General features: G+C 49.7%; 1 protein-coding gene across 3 annotated transcripts in view; it reads right to left on the reverse strand.

Moving 5' to 3' along the window:
* The window catches only part of LOC104144763 (acid-sensing ion channel 2), a 549,773-nt gene that overhangs the window by 110,837 nt on the left and 412,227 nt on the right, over positions 1-26,709 (reverse strand). Inside the window, exon 1 of one of the 3 annotated variants that reach the window (XM_068919187.1) lies at positions 3,388-3,892. The exons of the other annotated variants lie outside the window; for them this stretch is intronic. Coding sequence (XP_068775288.1) covers positions 3,388-3,870 — 483 coding nt within the window. The 5' untranslated portion in view covers positions 3,871-3,892. Of the gene's footprint in view, positions 1-3,387; positions 3,893-26,709 lie in introns of those variants that run through there. 3 annotated transcript variants of the gene reach the window in all.

Here is a 26,709-nt window from a genome sequence, read left to right on the forward strand (position 1 = left end):
TGATATTCAGCTACTGATAGATAGGGCCACCACTGCATGGGAAAGCAAATTCTATCTTTAATTGTTAAAACTGCCCAGTTCTGATAGTTTTATATTGGAAATTGGAAGAAGTTTCTGAATTGCTGAAGTTTCTTCAGCCGTATCTTCCAGCTGCTGAAGAGTTGCTTCTCTTAAAGCCTCTGACTCGAGACAACAGTCCAGCACATGCTTAAACATCATCCAATGTAACAGCCAAGCTCCTAGGCCTGGCTTGCAGAAAGAGAAAAACCCACGTGCATCGACTGAGGGCAATGTGACTCCGTCTCGATCCACGGGCAGGCATTCCTGTCTCGACATCCCAGCTGAAAACGCTGCACAGAGCTGACCAAAGCTCACTTGCACAGGCGAGAGAATAATGTATAAGTGTCACGCACAAGTAATGCAAATGTAACTAAACCGTTTCACCATTTGCCCCGCAGCAGTGGGTTCCACAAATTCCACAGTGCAAACAACAACCAAAAAAATTCCCATATTTATACAAATTGAAAAGAAGCAAAACTATTTTTTTTCTGCTGTTGTGCTTATTTTCAAGTAGCCCTTTGCTTTTTCACATTGCAGAAGTTCAACAGCCACAACCGTCTTAGGGCTTAAGGAAAGCAAGGTTGAAAGGAAAAATAATCTCTTATATGAGATGCACTAACAGAGTTGGGGCGAAAAAAAAGATATAGAGGCCTTTCTTCTATTTCAGACACAGAAGGGCTTGTTTCCTCAAAAACATGTTTCTGGTTTTTTATCCAATAAAAGATATCACCTTTCCCATTATCCCACTCTTTCATTTTGACACACAAAACCCCAGCACTCTGTGGAGCATCCGAGCAGATATCAGAACTGCAAAATACCGTTTACGCTTGTATTCGTTCCGTTTACATTTGATTTTTTTTCTCCCGCTTCGTATCTGTGCCCGGTTCAAACCACACAATTTTCTTCCTCCTCCTTAGTGTCATTTCCTCTGGTTTCGAGAGGAAAAGCCAGAGCTGCGAGCTGCCCAGACCCAAAGCGATGCTTTGAAGCGCTACGCTCACTTTTAAGCCCTCGAGTCCTGCAGCAGCATCCAAGCCCTGAATTCGGTACCCGGAGCCGAGACCGCAGCAAAGGGCAGTGAGCTCGCCTGGCCAACGACGCAAGCAGAGAAGCCGTTCTCAGCATCTCCTTCGGCCTCACCGAGGAGCATTTCTCTTCACGTGGGATTCACGGGGGGGAAGCTCCCAAAGACGACGCAGGGGTGGCTCCCTTCCTCGGAAAGACGGAGGAGGAAGGATGCGCAGCGAAGGAGGCAGCTGGCAGCAGTTCCCATCTCACCCCGCTTTACCCAGCGGCCGGGAAGCCAGAGCCGCTTCTCTCCGCTGGCAAAGGGTCCAAATTCGCCCCTTCCCAGGCCCATGTGCCCCAGCAGGGCTCCAGCCCGCTCAGGAGGGGAGGAAGAGGCAGAGCCACGCCGCGGTTTTCCGATCGACGTCGTGCCGGCGTGCACAACGGAGGCCACGAGCCCCCGCAGCAAAAAACACCCAGGAACCTCATCACGCAGATGCTTCAAGCGCCCCCAGCGAATCCCTCGGCCCCGCAAGCGGATACACAGCTCCGAGAGAGACGGAGAGCGCTCCCAGCTCCGGTTTGCCGGTGCCCCCCCCTGCAAAACTTGAGGGGCTGAGGCACAACTCAGTCCTTCATGCTGACCCTTGAGAGGCGGCTTTCCCCCCACCACGGGGACGGCCACGGCCGCTAGCGCTCTTCCGCTGTACGAAGCGGCTGCTGCGGAGCGTTTTGCAACCCGGAGGACGGCGACGGCAAGCAATCCGCCCTCTCCACCCCGGAGCCCGTCGTCCGCATCGAGCGAAAGCAGCTTCGCGTCACGGCGTGAATAAAAATCCTCTTTGCCTCACTCTCTGCGGCTTGAACCAGGAGTTTATCAAAACCTGCAGTCAGGCTGTAATAGCAACGGCTGCCAAACATTTAGTAAACCGGAGAAATTGAAAGAGGGAGACAGCCTTTCGCAGCCCAAAGGATGCCTCTCGCCTCCCCTCCCATTATTCCTAAGCTTCCTTTTGCTGCCCCACTGCTAGAAAGCACCTTTCTCAGTAACATTTTTTTTTTCTCCAAGTGTACTATTTCTGCTCATCTTTCCAGTAGCATATGCCAACTGAACAGTCCCGGGCTGCTCACTTGAATCCCTCCGAGATTTTTCTCTCTCCTCCCCCTTACGATTTAGCAGCCAGGTGGGCTGCCGTGACAAGTCTGAAGGGATGCTCTCTGCTCTCTGCTGATTTTCGGCACGCGTCTCAGGCAGCGCTCAGAGAACAGGGAGTTCGACTCCTCTCCCGAGCGCCGAGCAGCAACAGCTCAAACTAGTTCTCGCTCCCTACAGGCACCAGCACCGGCAGCAGGGCTGTTTAATCACAACGCGCGTCTCCTCCTCTTCGACATCAGCAGAGGTTCGGAGAGCAGAATATTCCAGGTGCGATAAATATCCATCTGCTATCAAGGCAGTACAAAAGGGGTATGCAAAAAGTCCACTTTGCACTCTCTCATTAGTTACTGCAATCCACTAGCTCCTCTTACAGCACTGTAGCTTGCAAACAGTCCCAAAGGAATTTTTTTCAATCAAGGAAATTTTGGCAAAACAGAGCCCTAAGCTGACCGGCTTGTCTCTATGGCAGAGCCCCCAGATAAACTCCCGACTGGTGCATCTGCGCTGACCCAAGGGCAGCCAGGTGCTTTCTTATAGGTAACGGTGGCAGCTCCAATTAGGAGAGCTCATCATTTGCAAACCAAGTCACGCTGCAGCACCCCACAGAGCTGCACAGGGGTGCAGCCCCGCTAACCCAAGACGGATGAACCGGGAGCAGGCACCAAGCTAAGGACCTGGCACCCCCCGGGTGGAGGGGGGGGGGGGAAGGGAGGCAGCCCCACGCAGCTCCCAGGGGCACCCACCTCCCAAAAGGGCTGCAGCAGAGCTAATTATAAGCTTGACTCTGCGGGGAGAGTTCACCCGAGGAAACTTTGCTTTCCCCAGGTGGGGGTGAAAAAAGGAGAGGCACAACTATGCTGGAAGCAACAGGAAAAACAGCACATGAAGAACCCGAGAGGGCTGCAGATTTTTTTTTTTTTTTAAATAAAAGGAACCGGGAAAGGCGACCGCCCCGTGGCAGCACCCCCGCACCCTCCCCTTGCCCACGGCCAGCGCAAAAGAGAAGCCATCAGCTCGGGTCCAGAGGCGCAACAAGCATCCAGGGAAAGGGCTCCTCGGGCAGGGACCTGCTGGAGAGGCGAGGCCGGTGGCGAGCAGGGACCGTCCCCGGCACGGGCTCTTCCCCCACGACTTCGCGGCCGCGGCGCCCTGCGCGCACTCACCGCGGAGAAGTTGTGGGGCCCGCAGAGCTCGCCGCGGTACTTGCAGGAGAGCAGCATGTCCTCCAGCTGGTGACCCAGGCGGTCCATGAAGCCGGCGCTGATGCCCTCGTAGTGGCGGGGCGGCAGGAAGAGGCGGAAGTCGGCGAGCTTGGCGAACCAGCGCAGCCGCGCCTCGTCGCCGCGCAGCAGCTCGGTGAGCAGCGGGCGCGCCGTGCGGTTGGGCAGCAGCAGCCCCAGCCAGTGGCCCGCGTAGTACAGGTCCCCCTTGGAGAGGCGGGGGAAGCGCAGCGGGTTGTTGTTGCAGAGGGTGACGGCGGGGAAGGGCAGCTGGCGGCTCCACTCGGTGCGCACCTGCGTGTGCGAGGGGAAGGAGAGCCAGTGGAGCAGGCGGTTGGAGGACCAGGAGAGCAGCAAGCCCAGCGAGGTGCAGAAGGCGAGCACCCACAGCGCCCGCCGCGGCAGCGCCGCCCGCCGCGAGCACATGTGCCGCAGCCCGTGCAGCCGCGTGCGCAGCGGCGGCGCCCGGCGCCCCCGCGCCATGGGCGCTCCCCGCCGCCGCCGCCGCCGGATCAGTGCGAGCAGCGCCGCGCCATGCCGGCCCCCGCCGCGGCCAGCAGCGGCACCGCGCGGCGGGGGGAGCCGCCCCCGGCAGCCCGCGCCGCCGCCGAGCTCTGGGCCGGGCAGCAGTTCCGGCAGCGCGGCATAGCCGGGTGCCTACCGCCGCGCTCCGCTCCGCTCCGCTCCGCCGCGGGGGGCAGCGGCGCGGCCGCGAGCCCCCGGCGGGAGCCTCCCGCTGGCGCGGCCCTCCCGCCTCACATGGCGCCGCGCCCCCGGCGGGTTCCGACCCCGCCGCTACCGCCGGGCGCCGACCTCCCGCTGCGGGACCCTGTGCTGCCGCCGCCGCCGCGCCCCGACCTCCCGCCCCGCCGCGCCCCGGGCGGCCGCTCAGCCCCGAGCCGCGGCCGCCCGCCCCGCGCTCCGCCGGCCCCGCGCCGCTCTCATTGCTGCCGCGCCGCCGCTGCCCTCCGCTCCCCGCGGAAAAACCCCGCGCCGGGCGAAGAGGAGGAGGAGGAAGAGGAGGAGGCGGAGGAAGAGAGGCGAAGGGGCGCAGCTTTGCCGAGGCGCGAGTCGCGGCGGCGAGCCCCGCCGCTCGGCGCCAGCCGCGCTCGGGAGGCGGAGGGAGGGATGCTCGGCCCCGCTGGGCCCCCTCCTCCCCCGCGGTTATTCCCCGGCGGATGCAGGGGGACAGCGCGGCCCGGCAGCTCCTGCCGCCCCCGGCCTCGGCTGCGGTTTGGGGAGTCCTATCCCCCCACCACCACCCCGCTCCTGCTTCCAGAGTTTGTTTTTCTGCTCTTCGGCAGCCCCGGGGGGAGAACGTGGTATGACAGACACGAGCAAAACCTCTAGAAAGCAAGCCGGGGTTTGCAGCCTGCTGCTTATATCTGTTTTTTTATTTTTTGGGGGGGGAGTGGGGGTGGGAAGCGGTCGATTATTTTGGGGGGCTTGCTTCTCGCTTGTCTTAGCCAACCTGCAGCACGGTCCTCCGCTTGAGCGAAAGTCCAGCGGGAGCGCGGAGAAACGCGGCACCAAAGCGTCGCCTCCTTGGCCCCGGCGACCCGCTAGCCCATGTCACGCTGGAGGTAGCGAGCCGTTCCCAGGATGGAGGGCCCGTGGGGCCCCGCAGCAGACACCCAAAGCAAAGCCCTTTCCCCAGCACCTCGAGGTGACAGCAATAACTTGAAATACCTACTGGCGTGTTACCCGGAGAGCGCCTTGAATTTGCTTGGCTCTGATCGCTGAAAAGCAGCCTGCTTTTACCTTCCTTTTGATTTAGAATAGTATCAAGAAGCGTTCATGTAATTGTGGCCAATTAAGCTGTAAGTGGCAATAACTGCTTTGAATATTCTCTGATATTTTCGCTCTGAATTCATTTTCCGTGTGGGATTTTATCTGTTGAGTATTTTCACCCAATAGATGGAGCCGTTACAGCCTGGTTTTCTCCATCCTCTTTGGGAGAGTTTCTTTTTTTTGCAGTGGCGGAGCTGCAAATGTGCAGCCAGCCCAGGCTGATATGGAGCCGGCCCAAAAATCCCACTTCTGGCCCAAGGGCTACCGTGAAATTGCGGGGAAAAATGTGTTGGAGGGGCTGAAACTTGTCCACAGCTTTGAGTTTTTCCCGTGGACTCAGTCACGGGATACTAAACACCTGAGCAGCTCGGCCGCAGGGCGGTGTAAGGTTGTTATCCCCATGATGTATTGACACAAACCCAGGGAAATAAAAGCTGTGGGACTATAAACATCCTTAAATGTTCCCTCCTTCGCCAGTACCACCTCACAGCAAAGGCAGTTTTGGATTGTGCCTTATGTTTCGGCAGCACCTGGGATGTCTGTCGTGCCGGGCTTTAGAAACCCACCACAACGCAACCCTGATCTTTGCCCGCTTTCTTGCTTTCAACACCTTCGCTAAAGTATTTTTCATTAGCTCTTCTGAGTAGCTTGACAAAATGGGGAGGGTATAGAGGAAGGAAGAGCAGGTTGGTGCAGAAAAGCTCTTTTTTCCTTTAAACATGCCTACTCCAAATATGTGCTCGAGCTCTGCCTCCCAGCTGGATTTATCATAAGGAAGCAACTTTTTGGGGAAAAAAAAAACAACTGATGGTAAACAGTGAGGAGCAGGATGGGCAACGCCAAGTCCAACCAGAGCTGCAATTCTAAGGCTTTCTATTGAAACTTCATGAAGACTAAACAGACAAAGACCAGCCGTGAAATTCGAAGGCTGCCTTGCTAACCTGGTGGGAAATCCCACGCTGCCGGGTCACCTGCCTTTTGGAAACCATTTCCATTTTTCAGGCTATTTAAGCAAGTGGCTCCCATTACCATGTCACTCCTCTGTGCCTTCCTAATTAGAGTCCTGGGTTACTTCTTTATACAGCCAGAGCATCTTTAAAAAACCTATGGGGCTTATTGCACTGAAGGAAAAATAGGGCTGGAGTCTATAAATACTGCTTATTAGTCAACAAGTCACTGCTTTCAATTATCCCTTGTGGCGGGGCGGGGGGAGTTTGCTACTTCTGTTGAAAAATACAGTTTGGATGGGAACAAAACTTTATGGGAGAAGCTCAGTGAATGATTTCAGGTGGATCCTGCCCTCCATGCCCAAGATGTAACTTGCTTGCCTCCCAAAAATATAAAAAGGACACGTATTCTTCTTTTTTTTTTTTAGCCAAAAGTGTTGCCGCCTTTTGAAACTCCGTTTTCACTTCAAACATTGACTCAGGTTTAAGACAAAGAGGATTAAATAAAAGCTTTTGAAGCTCTCTTCCACCTGAACCTTTATATTATTATTGCATAATTCAGCTCATAAGGGAGGAAAAAGGGTGAAAGCTCAACCCGAAACTGTTTTCCCTCCAGACTGCCTGTGAGACTGGCAAGCTGAAAACCCCCAGCCCCAAATTCAGCGTGTCCTGTTTCCCTACAGCCCTGCAAACCTCAGGAGGAGTGAGATGCTCATCGGGGCAAATTAAGCTCTTTGGCGTACCCGAAAGAAAAATAACCTTGCTCGTGTCTGATGCTCTGCGCACACCAATGTTTCTTTTTCTTTGACTAAGAACTGCTGCAAAAAAATTCCTGCTCAAGCCACCATGTTATGAGACAGTCGTAAAACACTTGCAAATAGGGGTTTCCATGGAAGCTACCATCTCCGAGTTAATTCTACCGCTGCTACCTCAAATCTGACAACATGCAACGCACCCGTTCCAATAGGGACAGCAGCAGAGATGTGGGAACCCGCGTGTGACTTCGTTCCAAGGTGGTTGTATTTGCTTCGGTTTTGCTTCTGCCTTGAAGGCAAATTATTGAAGCAACTGTGAAATTTTCGGAATCAAATTAGGATTCTCAACGCAGAATCCTCCTAGGTACCGCTATGCACTACATGCGTTACAGGGATTTTCTGGGTCTGGAGTGTTTTGGGGCTGTATGCAGTTGTAACATAAGAAGGTGAAATACTTGATCCGGAATAAAATATTGAAAGCACATAAATATACGTCACTAGTCTAATTCTTAATCTGCCGCATGCATTATAGTGTCAGTAGAGTAGTAAAACTGTTTGCATTTCATAACTCGGCTTTCAGATCCAAAAATATGGAAACTTTTGATATCTAATTTTCCGTGCCTCTTGTGTGCATAAAGAAACCCGAGAGAAATCAAACAAATGCCCAAGCGAGTAGAGATGCTGCTGTTCTTTGGGGGATTACGCTAGCGCTTGCCGTGTGTAAAAAGCAAATACAAGTGGTTTCTTTTCTAGGGTCGTGCAGGAGGCTGCAAAGGATTCAGGTGAAAGACTTCAGGAGCTGGGGTGGGCATCCTGCGGCCTCAAATTATCATGGCATGGTCATCATCAACTTGGCATTTCCTGACATGAGCATTAACTTACTTTCATTAAAAGAGTAAATACATATACATACAGGCGTACATATGTGTGTGTGTGTGTGTGTGCCTGTGGATACATATATTGCTCTGCAGGTAAAGATGATTTTAATCTATTTTAAACTTCTCAGTTGGCATCCTTCCATTTTGCTCTCCTTTCTCTTCTGCCACTGAAGAAAAGTGGCGGGGGGGAACAAAAGAGAAATGAAAATACTTCTGGATTTCTTGAATGCTTCTGGATGTCTTGAAGAACTAATTTCAACGTGAATTCTTTGGAGCAAATTCAAAAGCGAAGATTTTACAGCCTCTTACCATCAGCAAGCGCCTTTTTTATGGCGCTCGGTATATCCATCATATAGCAGGGGACAGCCTGTATCTATTGATGTTGCAGGAGAAATTCTTCCAGCACATCTTAAGGAGGCCGAAAAAGAAAACTGAATATTTTCTCCCTTTTGGTGAGAAATCCTGCCGTCTCTCAACTTCAGAGCCTGGGAGTGCTCTTCGCACAGTGGTCCTTCAGGCATTTTTTTGGTGCTGTCATCTTTTTTTTTTTTTTTTTTCCCATGCAGAAAAGGCTGAATGAAAGGCGTTTTGCTGGGTGAGCGCCCACTATTTTGGCTCGCGTCTTTATTTCTTGCCGGGCTGCGCCGCCCAGGAGCGCTTCCCCTCGCCTTCAGCAGGAGCAACATTGCTGCTGCTTCACTTGGGTGCTTAATCACGCTCCAAAGCTTTTTACAGCTTTGTGTACGCTGCCACAGGAGTCGGGCTGGCTTAATTAAAAAAAAAAAAAAACCTAGGGGGGAAAAAAAGAAAAAAACACTAGGCTTTCTTTATTATTAAAAATCTATGCAATTCAGTGGTTTGGGCCAGGCAATGAGCAGCCAGGAGGGCTGGCCTATATGGGCCTTCAGTCTTCGCTGAGACTCCACTTAGTCTTCACCTTGTAATTCCACCTCTCCTGCCTTTACCTGAACCCTTTTTCCGCGGGGTTAAATTCACGGGACCTGGCAAACACCCAGGAAAGCTCTGTGTTTAGATGCTGAAGGGGGGGCTAAAAATTCTCTCTCTCTCAGGGAGCTTTTCTTCTAAATCAAGTTAAGTGAGCAATTTCTTAAGTTAATATTTATTCTTCATCTTTCCTAGGTGTTTGAAGAGCCTCCTGGGAGCCAGGTGGGAAATAGCCCTTTCTCCTCTTAAACCTGCTGCTGTTATTTCAAAAGCAAGCGAAGGCACAGAGGGTGTCCCCAGCCCTTTTCTTCATAGCATCAGGGAGGGAAGCAGGAAAAGTAATTCTTCAAACGTTTAAACACCGGCACAGCCTTCGCGCGTAGCTCTGCGAGGATAAAAGGGGACGTTCACCTCTTGCATGATGTAAAATCAGGCTTTGATCCTGCAGCGCCGGGGCTGTGTTCGGAGTCTGCCTTATTTGCTCTATGAGGGGCCTCGGCTGTAAAGCAGATTTTTTTAACTAGCTGGGACAAACTGGGGATTCCCCAGAGCGGCTCTGGCCAGGCACTTGAAGGATCGAGCGGTCCCACGGGATCTGACCCAAGAGTTGCCAGTGAAACCATCTTGTTGCAACCTCGATTTGCCGCTGGAAGAAAATTTGCTGCACAAAAATTTCTGCAGTCATCTGCTGCTGCTGCAAGATTTGGCAGGGGCGGGGGGGTTGTCTCTGCTTTCGGGGACAATTTGCTCTTAATGGAAAGCAGAAATTGCTAGAGAAGGTATTAGAGCTCTACACCTGAAGGCGAACGTCCTGAGGCTTGGTAGCGAGGAGCACGCATGGACGAGGTGTTCGCAGTGTGCATGTGCGTGTGGTTCTCATACAGAGCAACCCACATGGTCTTACACAATGGTGGGCCACAACTAAGCACAGAGGTGACCTTTTGAGAGCTCCTGGGGGCTTTTTAGCTACTGCTCATCCTGCCATTATTCTAGAAATTGCCAGTCTACCTGAGAGATGCATCGGGAAGCAGGAGAGGGCAATTCTCCAGCATCTTCAGCTTGGACCTGACCCTGGTGGTGTCCACCCTGCAGCGTGGTAGAGCGAAGGCGCCCGTAAACCAGCCTCTAGCTCCCAGGGTGCATATCACTGCACGTCAGGAGACACATACAGCTGTTTTCAGATATTGGGGGCTTCTCAGTGACGTTTCCCTAAGACAACATCTCCTTTCTGAAAAAGAATCCCTCGCTTGATCAAAAACTGGAATTCCCATCAAAACTATTGCAGAAGAAAAATCGAGACAGCCCAAAAGTTACCAGCCTGATCCAATTCCTTTCAAATTCAGTGGGAATATTGCCATGTATTTTGGCATGCATTCTTTTAGGTGAGTCCAAGTTTTGCCCGCAGCGGGGGATTCACGGGCCTCTGCACGGCTCTCCCAAGGGCAGCAGCCGCGGCTCCCGCAGGAGAGCATCAGCCCCGCTGGGCTTTTTTTTCCTTCTACTTGACTAGCTGTGCTATGGCCCGGACTGGAGGACAGCGTGGAGCAATGTTAAAAAAAAGTCTCCACTAATATTTCTGCTATCTCTGGTATGGGTAAAGCCTACCTCCAGGCATCCCCGGCAGGACAGAGCGGAGCTGCCGGGTGGGTCAGGTGAGTACTACCTGCCGAGCAGAAAGCATCCACGTACCAGCTCTTTGGCAGGCTAATGGGTGACAGCAGTTGTGTGGGAAGACTAATGGAGAAAAGGTTTGATAAAATAGAAGCACCATTCCTAAGTCTTTTTCTGAGGCTTTTTTGCAGTTATATAATTTTAAAATGACATTGATTTAAAAAAAAAAAAAAGAAGAAGAAGAAGAAGATGACGACGACTGGGAAACTTTGAACACTTAGGGCTGGATGCTGCTCGCTCCGTCAGCAGTGAAACTTCGCCCTGAACTTCAGGGCAGTCCCTGCACATTTTCTGGCGGGGGCACGGGAACCAGGAGTTGGCCCAGCACCCTTAACAGGCTTTAATTGCCGCTGGTATCTTAGAGGGAGAGGAAAATATCACAGGAGGGGCTGCGCCGTCACACTCGGGGAAGCGTCTGCACTTTGCAACCAGCAAATCTTCCTCGTGCGTGTCGTTACTATGCCGACCGACATAAAGCGCAGAGCTAACCAGGCGTTTGCACCTTGCAGGGATGCAGCACCTTTGTCCCCACGGCGCCTTGCAGCCGCTGGACGTGGTCCCTGGCTCACGCGAACCGTTGCGGGTGCCTCTGCAGGTGCCTGCAGGCCCTCCAGCAGCTTTTGAGAGCTCCTGGGGGCTTTTTAGCTACTGCTCATCCTGCCAGACCCTCCTCAGGGCTTGCTGGCGGCAGCAGGGAGAAGAAAGGATGACAGCGTGTGAGGGAGCACTTAAGCCCGGCTCCGCACCCCAAAAAACCCTCTGGGCTCCCAGGGACTCTGCCACAAACCTTTGTCAGGCCATGAGCCGCCCCCAGGGCGTGCGGGAAAGATACTGTGGGTGTTGCGCAAAGAGATGCAAAGCAGAACATCTTCGTGCTCGGTGCCTCAGTTTCCCCGCCCAGCTCCCCGGCAGGCTCCCAGGCCGGTGCGGCGTGCGGGACATTGGTATCCAGCCTGCCCCCTCTCCTGGCTGGGCTCCAGCCCTGGGTAAGTTATGCCCTCCTGCGTCCACGCCACCGAAAACTGTTTTAATAAAGCTGCACAGCAGGCTTCAGCATTTGGCTCAGCTGACAGTTCGTTTTTTTTTTTTTTTTTAATTATCATTATATATGCCCATTTTCGTCTTTAATATAACCCCACGTGACCATGGGGAGCCAAAATGAAGGCAGCTCTTCGATGGGAAAAGCCAAAAAGAAATGAAAGCACAAGCGAAAGGGAGGGAGGTATGGACTGACCCTGCCTCAACACCGAAAGAAGTTTTCAGAACCGTTTTCCTCGAAGAAACGTTCTCAACTCTTTTTTGAGATTTTTGACCTGATTCTCTTCCACACCAAGAGGAGGGGTCTCGCTCCAGGCATATAATGAGGCAGAAAGGTGGGGAGTGTTGGTTTTTTTTCTGTTTCCTGTACTGGAGTCCTCCTAACTATTGCATGCATTTATATTCACATATATTCCCGTGCTCTCCTGCTCTTACAGACATTGGATTTGTCTGTGTGAGCCCGAGGCGGGAGCACAAGGTGGTTCGGTATTTCTCCGAGCAATGGTTAACGGTCCGGATGATTTCCCGAGACGACACGTCGCTGGTTTTTTCCTGTTAAGACTTTTTGGCTCTGTGTTGATTTTTTTTTTTTTTTTGGTAAATAACGCAACCGAAGGGATAAAGCCTCTGCGGAGAATTAAGACAGGTTCCCTGGAAATGCACCTCCCAAACACTTTCAGAAGCAAAGCGCAGAGCACCTCTGCTCCCCGCTTTCAAGCAGCGCCCTGTGCTCCTCCTTCGCGCAGCCGCTTTCTCCTTTTTCTCCACGCAAAATTTCTCCCACGTCACACGAGCCGCTTTACTTTTGCCATTAATCTCGTAAACGAGATGCTAGTAGGAAGCAGCTTCCCTCGGGCCAGCGTACGCGGCTTTAAAATCTGGGGAGTGAACGTGTCCCTGTTTTCTTTCCCACCCTTCGCCAGCATCGATTTCTCGGTGCAATGAAAGGGGATGGCAGTCAAGGGCTTTTCAAATAAAGGCGATCAGGAGCTGAAAATCTGCCGGGTTGCACATAGCTCTCCAAAAAGCCCTCTCAGCCCTTCTGCGGGACAGGAAAAAAAGAAAAAGAAAAAGCACTGTTTTTTTTTCCTTACTGCTACTCCTAAATATTAGTGCCGAACACTCCCACTGGAGATTATGACACATTAGGTTTATCAGAGCTCTAAGATGGCTGAAAAGGGACTGAGATGAGACATTTGCTTGGGGACGCTAAGCAATCTTGAATGTGATCCTCAGGACGAACGGTTTTCATGACAATAGTTTTTTGTTTTTTTTTTTCCCCATGTGCATCGGCATCACAGGATGTAATAAGTCCCCAGCAAATTGTTCCCAGAATAATTGCACAAGACAAATAATCAGTATTTCCAATTTGGTATTTTTTTTCCTGCTGTTCCAGATAAAGTAATGTGGTGCTTCTCTGCGATAATTAGAAACACCTGATGCTGGCTTTTAGAAAAAGAAGGAAGCGTTCAAAATATTGACATCCAAGCCGAATTACAGGGAAAACTGGCATCCTGTGCCTGGAAAACTGAGCCTGCGATGACTGAGATGGTGCATGCTCCCGGCTGCCTACAGCCTGCTTGCTTTAGGGGTCCCGAGGGAATTTCACAGCGCTGGGGCTGGTGTGTTATTTTGTGCTGTGCATGTCTACTCGCTCCTGCTGCCGGATCCTGGGTGCATGGGACGGCACCCGCGCACCCATGGGAGACAGCTGGGGCCCGGGAGTTTGCACTGCTCTCCTGCATTCCTGTTGAGACCAATTGTTGCCTATCTTTTGCGCAGAAAGTTGCCCCTGGGGCGCAAATTAGGTCTTGGGGGCAAGAAGCGTTGGCAAAGACTAGCCGCCACCGAGGCTGCGAGTGTTGGTGGTTAAAAATCTCCCAGCAAATCCTGCTCAGTTAATCCTTGCTTTGCTTCTCCAGTGAAGCTTCTGCTGGGAATTTGGGTGAAGTTGGTAAAATAAGGGCTCAGCAGCTCCCTAGCGCTCACAAAGCTGCCCAGGGCCAGGCTGGCAGCCGTCCCCTCAAACCACTCAGTTAGAGCTGAAGTGCCCAGGGACCGTGTGTGCTTGGCACAACGTTGGTTTGGCTACCAGCATCGCTAGTGCCGGGATCGGGGAAGACACCCCCCCGACACCTATAGCCCTCCAGAGAGCACCCGGAGCCTAGGGCAAACCCAGAAAAATCGAATAAAACTAGCAGGTAAGGTTTAAACGAAGAGAATAATGCACTGCTCCACACCACGCAATGAAGACTCGGCTGAGGACTAATAATACGAAGATGCCACCTCTGGCTTAGATAGTCCCTGACCGCAGATTGATGAAGGTTAGCAGAGTATTTTGGGGAAACATTGTTACATGCTCTCCTTATTCTTATCCTCTTCTCTAGGCGCGTATTGTTGTCAGAGACAGGATATTGGAGAGGATGGGCTCTCAATCTGATTTAATACAGCTACTCTTATATTCTTATGTTATGCGTCTGACAATCTCCAGACTTTGCAAAGTGGGGCATGCCTGAATCAAACAACTTCTTATTAGGCCAGGGGAAAGCGAATAGATTTCAGCTCAATGGCAATGGAGGGAAAACAAAATGAACCAGCATTTATCTGGGCTGCAGGCTGTGCGCACGGGGACCTGCTTGGTGTTAGCAAAGAATCTCACCCCGTGGCTACTCTAATTCCTGGCCACGGCTACCAGGTCTTGCCTCAATGACTCAAATAATCAATAATAATTAATGCAATTAGATAACTAATGCAATGAGATGTGACCCATCTCATAAGCAGCCTGGAAGCAGCAGTAGGAATCCTCCACGCCAGCATGTATGGGATCAGAGGCGGCGCGTGGTGGATTGCCAAGGTGCAATTCTTCAGCTCAAAGCAGTGCAAGCAGAACAGAGACTCATCAGCTATTACCTCGTTACAGTTCTCTGCAGGAGGAGCTTGGGTCTTCAGCATCAATGTTAAAGGGATGTCTAGGCTCTCCCCCTCTCTGGAGACCAGCCCCTGCACAGAGTGTGGCCTTATAGGCGTATCTGTATGTGGTTGCAAAGTCCAGTTAGAAACAGGTGGATTTTCAGTGGTGCTGAGCTCTTCCTATGCCACCAGAGGTGCTCAGCACCTCTAAAAATGAGACCCGGAATGTGTCCCATCTGCTTGTTGAAGACTGCTCTTTAGATTGTGGCGGAGCACATAGGAATTGGCATTTCTTTGTCCCCTCTTGTGGAAGAGCAGAGGACGAGCCCTGCTACCAGCACCGCTTGCAATACCGCTTGTGGCAACGAGTGTCTTGCATTTTGCACGGAGCCTGGAGAGGGCTGCCTGGGCTCACTTGTGAGTGGGGTGTTTATAATAACCCAGTATCATCAGACTGCTTAAGCATTATATAGATTAGTACTCTGCAGTTGTCACTACATAAAGACACATCATAATGAATTTCTTGAAAATGTTAAGAATCAGCTGCCTGCTAGCTGCTTATAACCCAGCCAGCATCCACAGCAACCGCCCAGTGCAGCCCAGGAAAAGCTTTCAGGTTCACTGGATTTCCCGATAGCTGGAGGAGGGAGGGTCTTCCAAACGGAGTGCACGAGGCAGAGCTCCGGGCTTGCACAGCATAGAAAAGCCCAGGCTGAGGGTTCAGAAATTGCTCTTCCGAGCAAAGTCTGCGTTCATCTGTACTTCCCAGCACGATGGGTGCCGTGAGCAGCCAGCGTCTTGCCCAGGCTGGCTGCGGCAGTGCAAGGGAGTCCGTCCCCCGCATCGTCGCGGGTTTGCATCTGCTCAGTCTTCAGGCGCGAGGATGCAGCAGCACATAAATGAAGCGCTGATGCTGCTAATGTTAAGCTAGCCTAGTAGGGCTGGATCTTTTCACATAAGTCCCTTTATACTTCTCTGGCAGTCATAAAAGAGTCTGTACAGATAATATATGCCTAGAGGAACACGACGTGGCCTCAGTGTGACCCAGGAGCTTCTCATCTGTGCAGATTTGGACCAACTTTCTCACTGCTGCTGGTGTAAACCTGCCGCACCCACGCTGGCTTCAGCGGTGAAAATTCAGATAAGCACATGGCCCAGAGCTACTATCATGAGTAACAGCTTTGTGCATCTTAAAAGGGACTAAATCAGCTACCAGAATAATTCTGGGCTTCTAAATCCAGGCAGTGGTTTATCTGCCCCAGATTCATCAAAGCTTTACGAGTGTTAGGGTTTGTGTACACATGCTGTGCTTGCTTTTATAATTATCATCTCTTAGTTGTCTTACAAACAGTAGTTGCCTTAAGGGTGATAGTCAGAGCAAATTTCACTGTTTGTTAAGAAAACAATACGGGCCTGATTACGAGCTGAGATATACCTATCGTTAAGCCAGAGAGATCTGCTGAATTCAGGAGTGTCATACCCATATTAAAATGGCTGAGAGAGCACTTAGAAGACAGCTGTGCCAGTCAAGATTTATTTTTAATCATCTTTGAGGGATGAATGTGAAAATGGCAACTTTCAAAGCGGAGATGTACTTTCCTGAGAGCTAACTGCCACTTCCCATCGCGCTGGAGGGTAGGAGAGGGAAAACGCAGCCAAGGATAGAGCAGGCATCTCCCACTGCTGCATGTGCAAAGCCTCAGCGACAGCAGAGACGTGGCGTGAGCAGAACGGCGCCAAGGCGCTGATTCCCACCAACCCCATCCACTGGACGTACATCTCCTCCTTCCTCCTTTTATTATATCTAATCTCTGATCCAGGGGTATTTAAATAATTCACACAGTTTTTGCATCCTCTTTTTTCAGTGGCTCAGAGCTGGGAGGGTTGTCTGACTGCTTCTCCCCAGGAGGAGTGTTAAGGATAAAACCTGGACCTTGCTAAGCCAGTGGTGAAACTCTCTTGTGCTTTACTGGTATCAGGGTTCACCCTATTAAAAGGTAGACACTAAACAACAGCTCAGCACGCTGCTGAGCACCCCAGAACCATGTGGTGTCTACAGGTAATTCGGTGGCTCGGCCTTTCTGAAAATCAGGCCTTACATCCTCACGTTAGGCTGGGTCTGACATTGCCAGGGACTGAGACAGAGCAGGCAGGGCCAGACGGGAAACCACTGTCCCATTCTGTAAATATACCTGGCAGTTTTAAAAAAGGCTTCTCACTTGCCTGCAGGGTAAGTATGTGTTTGCACACACCTGTGGGAGGATATGTGCTGCTTCTTGCATTTGTGGGGGTGTTTTGGAGCCCAGGGTTGTGAGACGTGACCGTGGGTTTCCATTGCATTACCTGTCTTGCATTGCCCAAGCGTCAGCAGGTAGCAACTGGGTCATTTCCCCAGCCCTCCGCAGACGCCGGAGGATGGATCCAAGGGATGGATCCAAATCAAAGACTTCTTCTGCTTTCAGGCTCTTTGTCATGTTCTTGTTTTCCTGATGCTTTTCATGTGTTTGGTTAGAGCCGTCAGTATTTGAAGAAGGTATTTGAAGAAGGTGTGGCACATGGTCATAAATAATCATTAGCTCCCCAAGAACTTCCTAGTCTAAACATTTTAAATAAATAGATGCAAATCTCCTAAAACGCACGCCTTTATATCAGTGTATTACATTTGTATGCCTGCTGCTCTCAACGAGAAACCCCTGCTGAGCAACATGACTGCCATGGGCTAGACTGGCACTTCTCGATCCACACTGCAAGGAGACACGGCTCTGTTACCGGGAAATAAAATGGGGAGATCAAATACCAGAATATTTTGCCTTGCTTGAAAGTGAGCCACTCCCCACCATGCACTGATTTTTCAGCTAACACCCTTAACAAACCTGGCTGCAGACTCAGACTCGCATGATTTTAGACAAGGTGGTGCTGTCAACTAAATATTAACTGGTTTGGGCAGTGGGAGTGAGTGGGAGACATGCAGCAATCAGACCCCTCTGAAATGCCAAGGGGGATGCCCTGCCCTGCCTGGGAGCACATAGAGCTCGATGGCAAGATTTCGAGACCAAACTGCAGAGCGTCAGGACGCTGAGCAAAAGCCAGGCTTTGCTCTGCTTGCCCTGCCCTGCTTGGTAAGCAGCCAGCACCAGCACCAAGCGCAGAGGGAAAGGCGCCCAAGTTTCTGCTCAGTAAGAGGAGATGTCCTCCCAGACGAGCACAGGATGGATGTGCCCCTCCTTGCCCCATGCATCAAGCAGAAGCAGGACCCGTTTGCAGCTTTGCTGGTGTTGGCGAAGGGGGAACTTGAGTTGAAACAGTAGTCAGGAAAGTTGAGCATCCTGGTCCTGGTCCAGCTGGGAAGGTGGGGACTGTCCAGGCCAGGCGTGTACCACTGAAGACTTTGCAAAGAAAGGTGGGAGCATGCTATTAACCCAATTGCATCACAGTGAGAAGGTCAAGGGTGTTGAGGCCAAATTCACAGCACATGCAGCAAAGCACAGCAGCCTCCTTCCTCCGCAGCATGCAGAGCAGGAGCTGGAGTCGTGTCAGAGCAGATACAATTAGCCAACAGAAACGAGTGCAATTAGCAGGGCGCCGCTGGGTCATTCTGCTTGAGCTGCTTAACAGCCACAGCAAAGCCTTCTATTGAGATAGCAAAGTTAAGCTCAGTGAAAAAGGCTGCTCAGCTGGTGTGCAGGAAAGGCCAGAACTAATGAGAAAACACTGATGGAGAAGACCAGACAGCAGTTCAACAATGGGCTATGCCACACCAGCGATTGGTAAGAAGAGAGCTTTGGCAAGCAGGCACTCTGACCATGCACTCGGGGCTCTTGGTGTCCAGGCTGAGATGCCACCCATAGCCCTGAATATCTTATTTTTTATCAGTTTCTCCAAGCACTGAACCAGCACAGGCATAGGGTCGCAGGGGACACATGGGGAGCACTAGCCATTGGGACGCAGGCAGAACTGAGCTTTCTGCATCTGTGTCCAAGGCTGTTACACATCTTAGTAGACCGAGCAGGTAGAATCCATCTGAGAGTAGTAGATCATCTTCTCTCGGCATTTGGCAAAGCATAAATAGGGAATTCTAGCTGAAATGCAGCAGTTGCAATAAAAATAGGAAGCTAAGTGCAATCAATGGCAGTGCACATAGCAAGCTTCTGCCCTACACTGCAAAACCCATTTTGGCTGGAAAGCAAGACAGATGCCACTGAAATAAGTGAGGGCCAGGCTTAGAAAGAGGAGATCCTTTAGGGACTGCGTGTTTTATCAGCGTGACCAGAGCTTTTATAGTAGTTGAGAGAAACAGCCCTTTATTTCAGCCCGTGTCACTGCAGGATGTGATGGACTCCCTGAGCAAAATGCTGGAAATGGTACTGGCAAAGCCTGCATTGCCACAATAAAAATGTCAGTGGCCTAAAGAAAGACAAGATAAAGCAGTCTCTGCAGGAGACGGTGCTCAGTCTCCCAGACAATTTGGTAAAGGCGCATTTAATTTAGTGCACGGGGGGGCTGAATTAAATATTTCCTTGACTTTTATTAATATAACGATTTACTCTCCCTTCTATTATTCATGGGGTTGCACGATAAGCACCAGCCAGATGAGAAACTGTCACTAAAAACAAGTCAGTAAGCATGTCCATGTTCTTCCAGAGCCGATGGACAGCAGGACAGAGCCCACCAGGGCAACGGCACTGCTGGCAAAAGCAACAACACCCTCAAACAAAGGCATGGGAGTAAGGCATCGAAGACGCAAACATGCAACCCGTCAGCGTGATTCACTGAGTAATTAGAAAATAATACAGTGTAAACTATTAGGAGATAATAACAATAAGACAAGATTGACTTGTCTTCTTTAAAACTTCGGGCTGCCTCCAGGTTATTTGTTATCTTTAAAGCCTTCCCTTCCTGTGCCTGCCTCTGCTGGGCCTTTCCCAGCAAATGCATTTGTCCCGGGGTGTTCAGCATCTGCTGAGGTTCGTGCAAGCCAATGTTTTAATAAAACCAAGAACGCAGAAAGCAGCTAACTAGACACTGAAACTCAGCCCTAGTCAATTCAAACGTCACATTTGGATAAAGTTGAAATGTTTCAGTTTTGAAATTTAACTCTCTCCCCCAAGTAGTCATTGGGTTAATTAAAAAAAAAAAAAAAAGTCACTTCAGACTGAAAGTTTCTGCTCTGGAAATGGCAAATGGGGCAGTGAAATGCCTGAAAGCTCTTTTACCATCTCTCTTCTCCCTGCACCAGCTATCTTTGGGGTGGGTTACTTGTCAGCTTCAGCCGTTTGTGGCAAGCCACTTTAGCTAGATGAATGACATTCTTAGCAAAAAAGCTTAATCCAAATATTCTCAGCTGGCAGGTCATGGTATTGCATTGCTGACTGAGCTGGCTTACTATAGAAAATCCTATGTTCCGGAAACGTTTTTACAATGGCCAGTGCCTAAGTCATCTCTTGCCTTTAAAACGCTGGTGACATGTGAGGTGTCAGTGGAGGTATTGCTTGGTTCATCAGCAGGGGTTTGGTGGATTGAGAACTGGCTGGATGGCCAAGCTCGGAGGGTTGTGATCAGTGGCATAGAGACAAGTTGGAGGCCTGTAGCTAGTGGTGCCCCCCAGGGGTCAGTGCTGGGTCCAGTCTTGTTCAACGTATTCATCCATGACCTGGGTGAAGGGACAGAGCACACCCTCAGCAAGTTTGCTGATGATACTAAACTGGGAGGAGCGGCTGACACACCAGAAGGCTGTGGTGCCATTCAGAGGGACGTGGACAGGCTGGAGAGTTGGGCAGAGAGGAACCTCCTGAAGTTCAACAAAGGCAAGTGCAGGGTCCTGCACCTGGGGAGGAATAACCCCATGCACCAGTACAGGCTGGGGGTTGACCTGCTGGAAAGCAGCTCTGCAGAGCAGGACCCCCAAGTCCTGATGGACCACAAGTTAAGCACGAGGCAGCAATGGGCCCTGGTGGCCAAGAAGGCCAATGGCATGCTGGGGTACATTAGGCAGAGTGTTGGCAGCAGGTGGAGGGAGGTGATGCTCCCCCTCTCCTCAGCCCTGGGGAGGCCTCATCTGGAGTCCTGTGTCCAGTTCTGGGCTCCCCAGCACAAGAGAGACATGGCCCTACTGGAGAGAGTGCAGCGGAGGGCTGCCAAGATGATGAGGGGACTGGAGCATCTCTCCTCTGAAGAAAGGCTGAGGGAGCTGGGCCTGTTGAGCCTGGAGAAGGGAAGCCTGAGAGGCGATCTCATCAATGTGTACAAGAAAGGGAAGGGAGGGTGTCGAGAGGATGGGGCCAGACTCTTCTCCGTGGTGCCAGCGACAGGACAAGAGGCAACGGACACAAACTGAAACACACGCAGTTCCAGCTGAACACGAGGAACAACTTCTTTCCTGTGAGGGTGTCTGAGTCCTGGAACAGAATGCCCTCATAGAGGTTGTGGAGTCTCCTTCGCTGGAGAGATTTAAAACCCGCCTGGACGCAATCCTGGGCAATGTGCTCTAGCTGAGCCTGCTTGAGTAGGGGGGTAGGACTCGATGATCTCCAGAGGTCCCTTCCAACCTCAACCGTTCTGTGATTCTGTGAGGACTGTGCATTAATGCAGGCTGCAGACGTCCATCCTCTGTGGGTGTGTTTAGGGATGCTCTGTTGGTACCACACGACCCTTCTAGCTGAGGCTGGAAGACCTCTGGCCATACTCAGCAACACTTCCATATTTTTTTTTCCATTTATTTCCATATTTTTTCCATCCATTGGGGAGGTGTTGCCAGAAAGAGCCCAGGGCTTCCACCTGCTGACCCTGCCGCATTGCTCGTACCAGAGAGGCCTGTGTCAACACTCCATCCAGCACTCAGTTTTCTTTATTAGTGCAGGAGAGCAAGCAGCAGGCATAACCGTGCTTTGTCAGGAATCAAAAAGCAACACAGTGGGAGCAACTGTCCATCAGCTTGAATTTTAATTTATCCAAGCTGCAGGTCTCCTCTGTATACGTACAATCTGCTCCTTACACATCATATATATTATGCAATCGCCTGCTGGCTATCATCTTCCATCATACACTTCCTAGACAGTTTGTTACTTTTATGCATATGCTAAGCACATATTCTCCCCCTTCAGTGAAACCTGCATTGCTTTTGATCAATACTCAACCCTTTCCCTTGTGGATTGAAGGGCATCCTATGCAAGGGGAAGCAGATATCGGGGACTGCTTACAAGGACCTGAAAGAAGGTAGCAGTGTGCACCAAGAGAAACCCTGCAACTCTTGCAACCTTTTGTTGTAAAAGCCTATGGGGTCCATGTCTGAGAATCAGAGGCTCTAAAATGGGGGAAAACTCCTGACATGACCCATTCATTGCTCACTCTGTAATGATATTTCCAGGAATAGGTCTCCAGGCAAGTTTGCAGCCTGAATTCACAGCTGATTTCTTTGGTAGCAAGAGCAATGAGCAATGATTTTTGTTCTCTGGGTTTCAATACTCATACCATTTCCATTTTGACAGCATTTGATTATGTATTAGACATTTAAGATGCATTTATAATATTAACCCCTCAAAAGAGGCCACTCCTAAAACAGCTCTGTTTGCCTATTCAAAATGCAACACTGGCTGTTGTCTGTAGTTCAGGTGGTCTGAGTCAATGAATCAAAGATCTGCAATGTTAAAAAAAAAGATGAGAGAGAGAGAAAAAAAAAAACAATAACACAGTGGAAAAAGCCTCCTTTCCTAACAAATGACCTGCAGGGTAACATCAGCCACTCACTCGTTTGTCAAAGCGACGGAGTTCTGCTCAGCTGCACCGCAAGTTGTAATTTGCAAATCCAAATCCAATTTGACACTTTGTCAGCCGGTGACATCCCGGGAGGGGGAAAGCGGGAATGACTCAGTGCCGCTCGCCCCTGGCACGGCCTTCCCCGCTGCGGCAGCTGGTGCGAGCCACTTGGACCTTCTTGGGCACCCCGTGGCCAGGTGGGGACCACACTGCGGGAAGGGAAAGGGTGGCACATCCCTGTATGAGGGGTGTTGTGAGATCTGGCAAGCCAAGGATATCATCAGGCAGTTGTTCTCCAACTGAAAGGTGCAACTGCGAGCTCAACCTTTAGGTTATTATTTGTGTTGTAGTAGGAGCTCAAGATCCTCCTGGAGGACACAGACCTCTGTGCTGGGTGCTGCTGCCCACACATCTAACCAAAGAGAGTCTAGACGGGAAACCAATCTAAAGGGAGACAAGAGGAACCAGGTGGCTGGGACAGCTGCAGAGAAGCGTGAATATCCATCATACAATATCATGCAAAGCTGTCCAAAAATCAAGAGTTAGTCAGGTTGCTCTGGGTCACTCCATCCTTCTCCCACTATCCATGATGGGGATAAGGATATCATTTCGTTGCAGAATATTTCCTCCCGTTTATACAATGCGTGACACAAACATAGTGAACACCGTAGAAAAACTTCTGAAGAAATCAATAACTTGCTCTCTTTAAATCACAGTAAGCACATAAAGCCTGAGAACCTATATTTGAGCATAACAACAGAATGGAAGTAGTGAATATGTGCTCTTTGCCTGAGCTCTGTCTATCCTTGCATGGTGTAGGCAGAAGTCTTATTGAAGGTCAAATGAAATTAAAGACGGTATCACTGTGCATGTGAAAGGTGAAGAGTGCAAACAATGAACAAAGAGGGCAGAGCCAAAGTGTTTCTTTCATTCCCTACACTTGGAGCATTTGCCTTTGCAGCTGTAGTGCAATTCTTTTTTCGCAGCTTTGCCTTGCACGTGTACCCTAGCCGAGTTTATATTTAACAGTACAAATAGTAATTAAAATCAGATGCATGGGCCATGTGACTCCAGTAATAATGCTAGAGGAGCCTGGCGGTTGTTAATACCCCGCTGTTTGTGCTGTTACACACGCGTCAAAGGCAGTGTAGTTATCTCAATACACATGGGTTATTTTGCTAGGTGGTGCAGGATCAGGATGTATGTACACTATAATTACTTTTAGTTGCTCTGTTCTCTTTTATTGTAATTTGCTTGGTAATTATCATTAAAGAATCTTAACTCAGTTGTTCCCATTAATCTTAAATTAATTATAAGGTAGTCCATACTAATTTAACGGTGTGGGGTTTTTTTTTCCTAATCACATGTTTTTAGGCTTGTTGGTAATGTGCTAGGAGCAGTCCTATTGGAAGAGCAGGTGTGCCCTGCAAAGTGGTGCTGCAGAAAAGACGACTGCTCATTCGTCTTTCAAGGTTTCCAGATTAAACGGGCTTCACTGGACATAAGAAAAGGGCTATGTTCCTGTCGGCTCCCCAGGTCAGGGGGGAGACCACACTTATTTCTTTCATTTTCAGATACCATAACTGTTTGGACATAAGGCTTTCAGATGACGGATCTAAGGAGGTAGATATTAAACCTCATAGGAGGTGGGCTCCCACATCCCACAGGTTCCTTTGCAAAATCCCTATCTCACTTCATGGTGGTATTAGCAGTGCACAAACTCAAGTGGACTCTGCATCCCGCTGGCCTTGAGGACCTCATGGGAAATGAAAATCCTTCTCAAACAGATTTATATTCTGTGGAAGACAGTATTTACCAGGCTCAAGTAAGAAACATTTCTATTCCTACACAGGTGACCAAGGCAAATTGTTTCACACCTCTTGGCCTTTGCTTCCCTGGACCAGTGGAAGCTTTTGTAAAACTCTTTAGAAGAAAAAAGCATTAAAATATCTATTACTATTATTAAAGTCACACAGAGGTCACACTTAAACATGTTCAGAGTGGGACTGCAAGCTCAGCGCCACAGTTATTTAGTTATGGTTCTTCCTGCCAGATCCACAGCTCATTGGGATGAATGGGAAGACTCGCTCTGCTTCCTCACTTTTTGATCTTTTCTGGATAAACTGCAGAAGGTGGGAACGGGGCACCGGTGGTTTGAGATAATGTAGGGCTGATTCTCAGCCAAGTAAGGTGCCTTCTGATATATGGAATAACTTCTTGAAAAAGCAGTTGAAAAGAGAAATTGGAGTTGTGAAATGCTCCCCTGGTGATCCAGCTTTGCTTTGGAGAGAGACAGAAGTCAGAGGAGCTGTTTGAGGGGGAATGCCATTATTTCCTGATGTTCAAAACTGACATAAAAATGAGTGGTATTTCTCAAAAAATAATAAGCACGTATTTCAGAAATGCCAGTCTTTCTAGATGAAGGATTTATAGGATTGCTTGGCTTTGATAACACGGAAGGCTTAAACTTTATTATTGCAACTACGATGTTATATTACAACTGGGTAAAAAACTTTGTTTGAAACTTTTTTGATAAAGAAAATGAATCAGTGGCACCAAGATATTTACAGAATTCAAGTCAGTCACTTGTTTTTCTCTAAAAAAAAATAATAAAAACAAATCCTTAAACCTTCCCCAGAATCAAGTCACTTTAACTGAGGCCTCTTCAGAATAGGTGTCCACGGGAGCCCATTGCCCTGGCCTCCTGGCCAGATGTCAACAGATATTGACAATTGCATATATCCCAAATGACATTTAAAAATGTTTAGGACAAAGTATTTTGGCTTTTAATTTCAAAATGTCATGTAAAAGATATCAGATGCTTAAAACCAGAGTGAATTTTTCCTTTTAGATCCAAACAGGATGCTTGAAATGAAATGAAATTACTTCCCTTAATTTGGAGGTAATTGTCTGTGAGCTGGGCATAATGCTGCATTTTTGCAGAGCTCCAGTCTTGCTTCGTGTCACCTCCAGGTGTTTCAGGCTGCTTGGAAGGAAGCATTGCAACATGTCTTTGCTGAAAATGCTGATGAAACCAGTAAGGTCCTGCAAAAGCCTTCTGTTATTGAGCATCCACATTTACTTTTACAACACGATTCCGTAGGATACATTTTGACAAGTTATGCTGTCCCTCATGTTATGGCTCATATTTAAGCATCTGCAGTGTGCTGCAAGCGTTTTCCTGGATACTATTAAAATATATAATAACAGCCAGTGCTTGAGCTGAAGAGCTCACAGGTCCTGCAGAAAGCCCAAGGAGCCCTGGTGCTAGGACAGGAAACTGTGGCGCTAGATGTTATGTAAACACTTTGAAAAGCTAGTCCTTTCTCCAGCAGCGTACAGTGAGAAGCAGACAGAATATAACAGCTAGCCAAGCCAGCTAAAGAGAGAGGATAATAAAGGACAGTGTAGCAGCACTGATTTATAATATATATGAGAGCACAGGATGCTTAAGGTTTAAATAATATTGACTTATCTATAGGCTAAGCAGGAATAAGAAAGGATTGGGGCAAGTACGGGCTTAAAATAAATGTTTTCTCAGATCGCTATGGATTTTTTTTTTCATTTCCTAATTTTTAAAATAAAATTAGTTCTGTTCCATTCTCCGGCAAACATATTTAGTTATCCTGCTGTGGCGCACACATCCCCTGTGGCTGCTGCTCTCACTCAACTGTCGGTTAGGTTAACGGGGCAGTTTAACAGGAGGCAGTGCAGGATCGGGACGGGCCCGCGGCACGTCGAGCACCTTCAGTGGCTCACGGCAGTGCCTCGAAATGAGTGAGTGAAAGCCAGCACTAGAAATGGGTTCAGCTCTGCAGAGCTCGCTTTGCTGGAAGCCAAGGAACTGAGCTATGGTGACTCTACTGCAGTGTATTTTAAAGTCTGAATACTTCCCTGTTTAAATCTTTTCTGGCTCCAGTGAAATGTTTTATTATGAAGATGCTCCAGTAACAAATTCAAAGGGCAATTGTGTTTCCTCCCAAGTTTTCCTAAGAGATATAAATATCTCAGAGGAAACAATATATGCATCATCTATAATATTCTTCTCCTATTCCTTGAAGCCCTTGTCATGCCCCTGTGTCTCTGGGGCCTTAGAGGGCTTGCTGCTGCCAATAATTTACCCGTATCTTCCCCAGAAGTGCTTTCACACTGGGCAAGTTGCAAGGGGATGCGAGAGAGCTGGACACAAAGCTCTGCTTTTAAAAATACTCATACAGACTCCCTGGGTGATGGACTTGTTACGTGTGGCCGTACGGTTATAACGGCAGTAATACTTGCTCTTGGCAGAGCCTGCTGGGATCTAACTACTGCATTTTGAAGAAACGGAGGGATGGGGCAGTACCAGAATAAAAAGTATGAAGAATAAAAATGATACCCTCTGCCATCCTGGACAGAGGAGGGACCCCTCGCTGGTGGCGCAGGAGTCCTAGCTAAGAGGCCACCTCCATGGAGGCAAAGCCATGCGTGGGGACCTTGGCGAAGGCAGGCTGTGGCAGTGCTGGAGGGTGAATAAATACTTGGAGAGCAGCCCATAAAATCCCCCTCGCTCTTCCTGGCTGCCAAGGTTCACTGAATGCA

Source organism: Struthio camelus, chromosome 25, assembly GCF_040807025.1.
Source record: "Struthio camelus isolate bStrCam1 chromosome 25, bStrCam1.hap1, whole genome shotgun sequence".
NCBI classification, from domain to species: domain Eukaryota; kingdom Metazoa; phylum Chordata; class Aves; order Struthioniformes; family Struthionidae; genus Struthio; species Struthio camelus.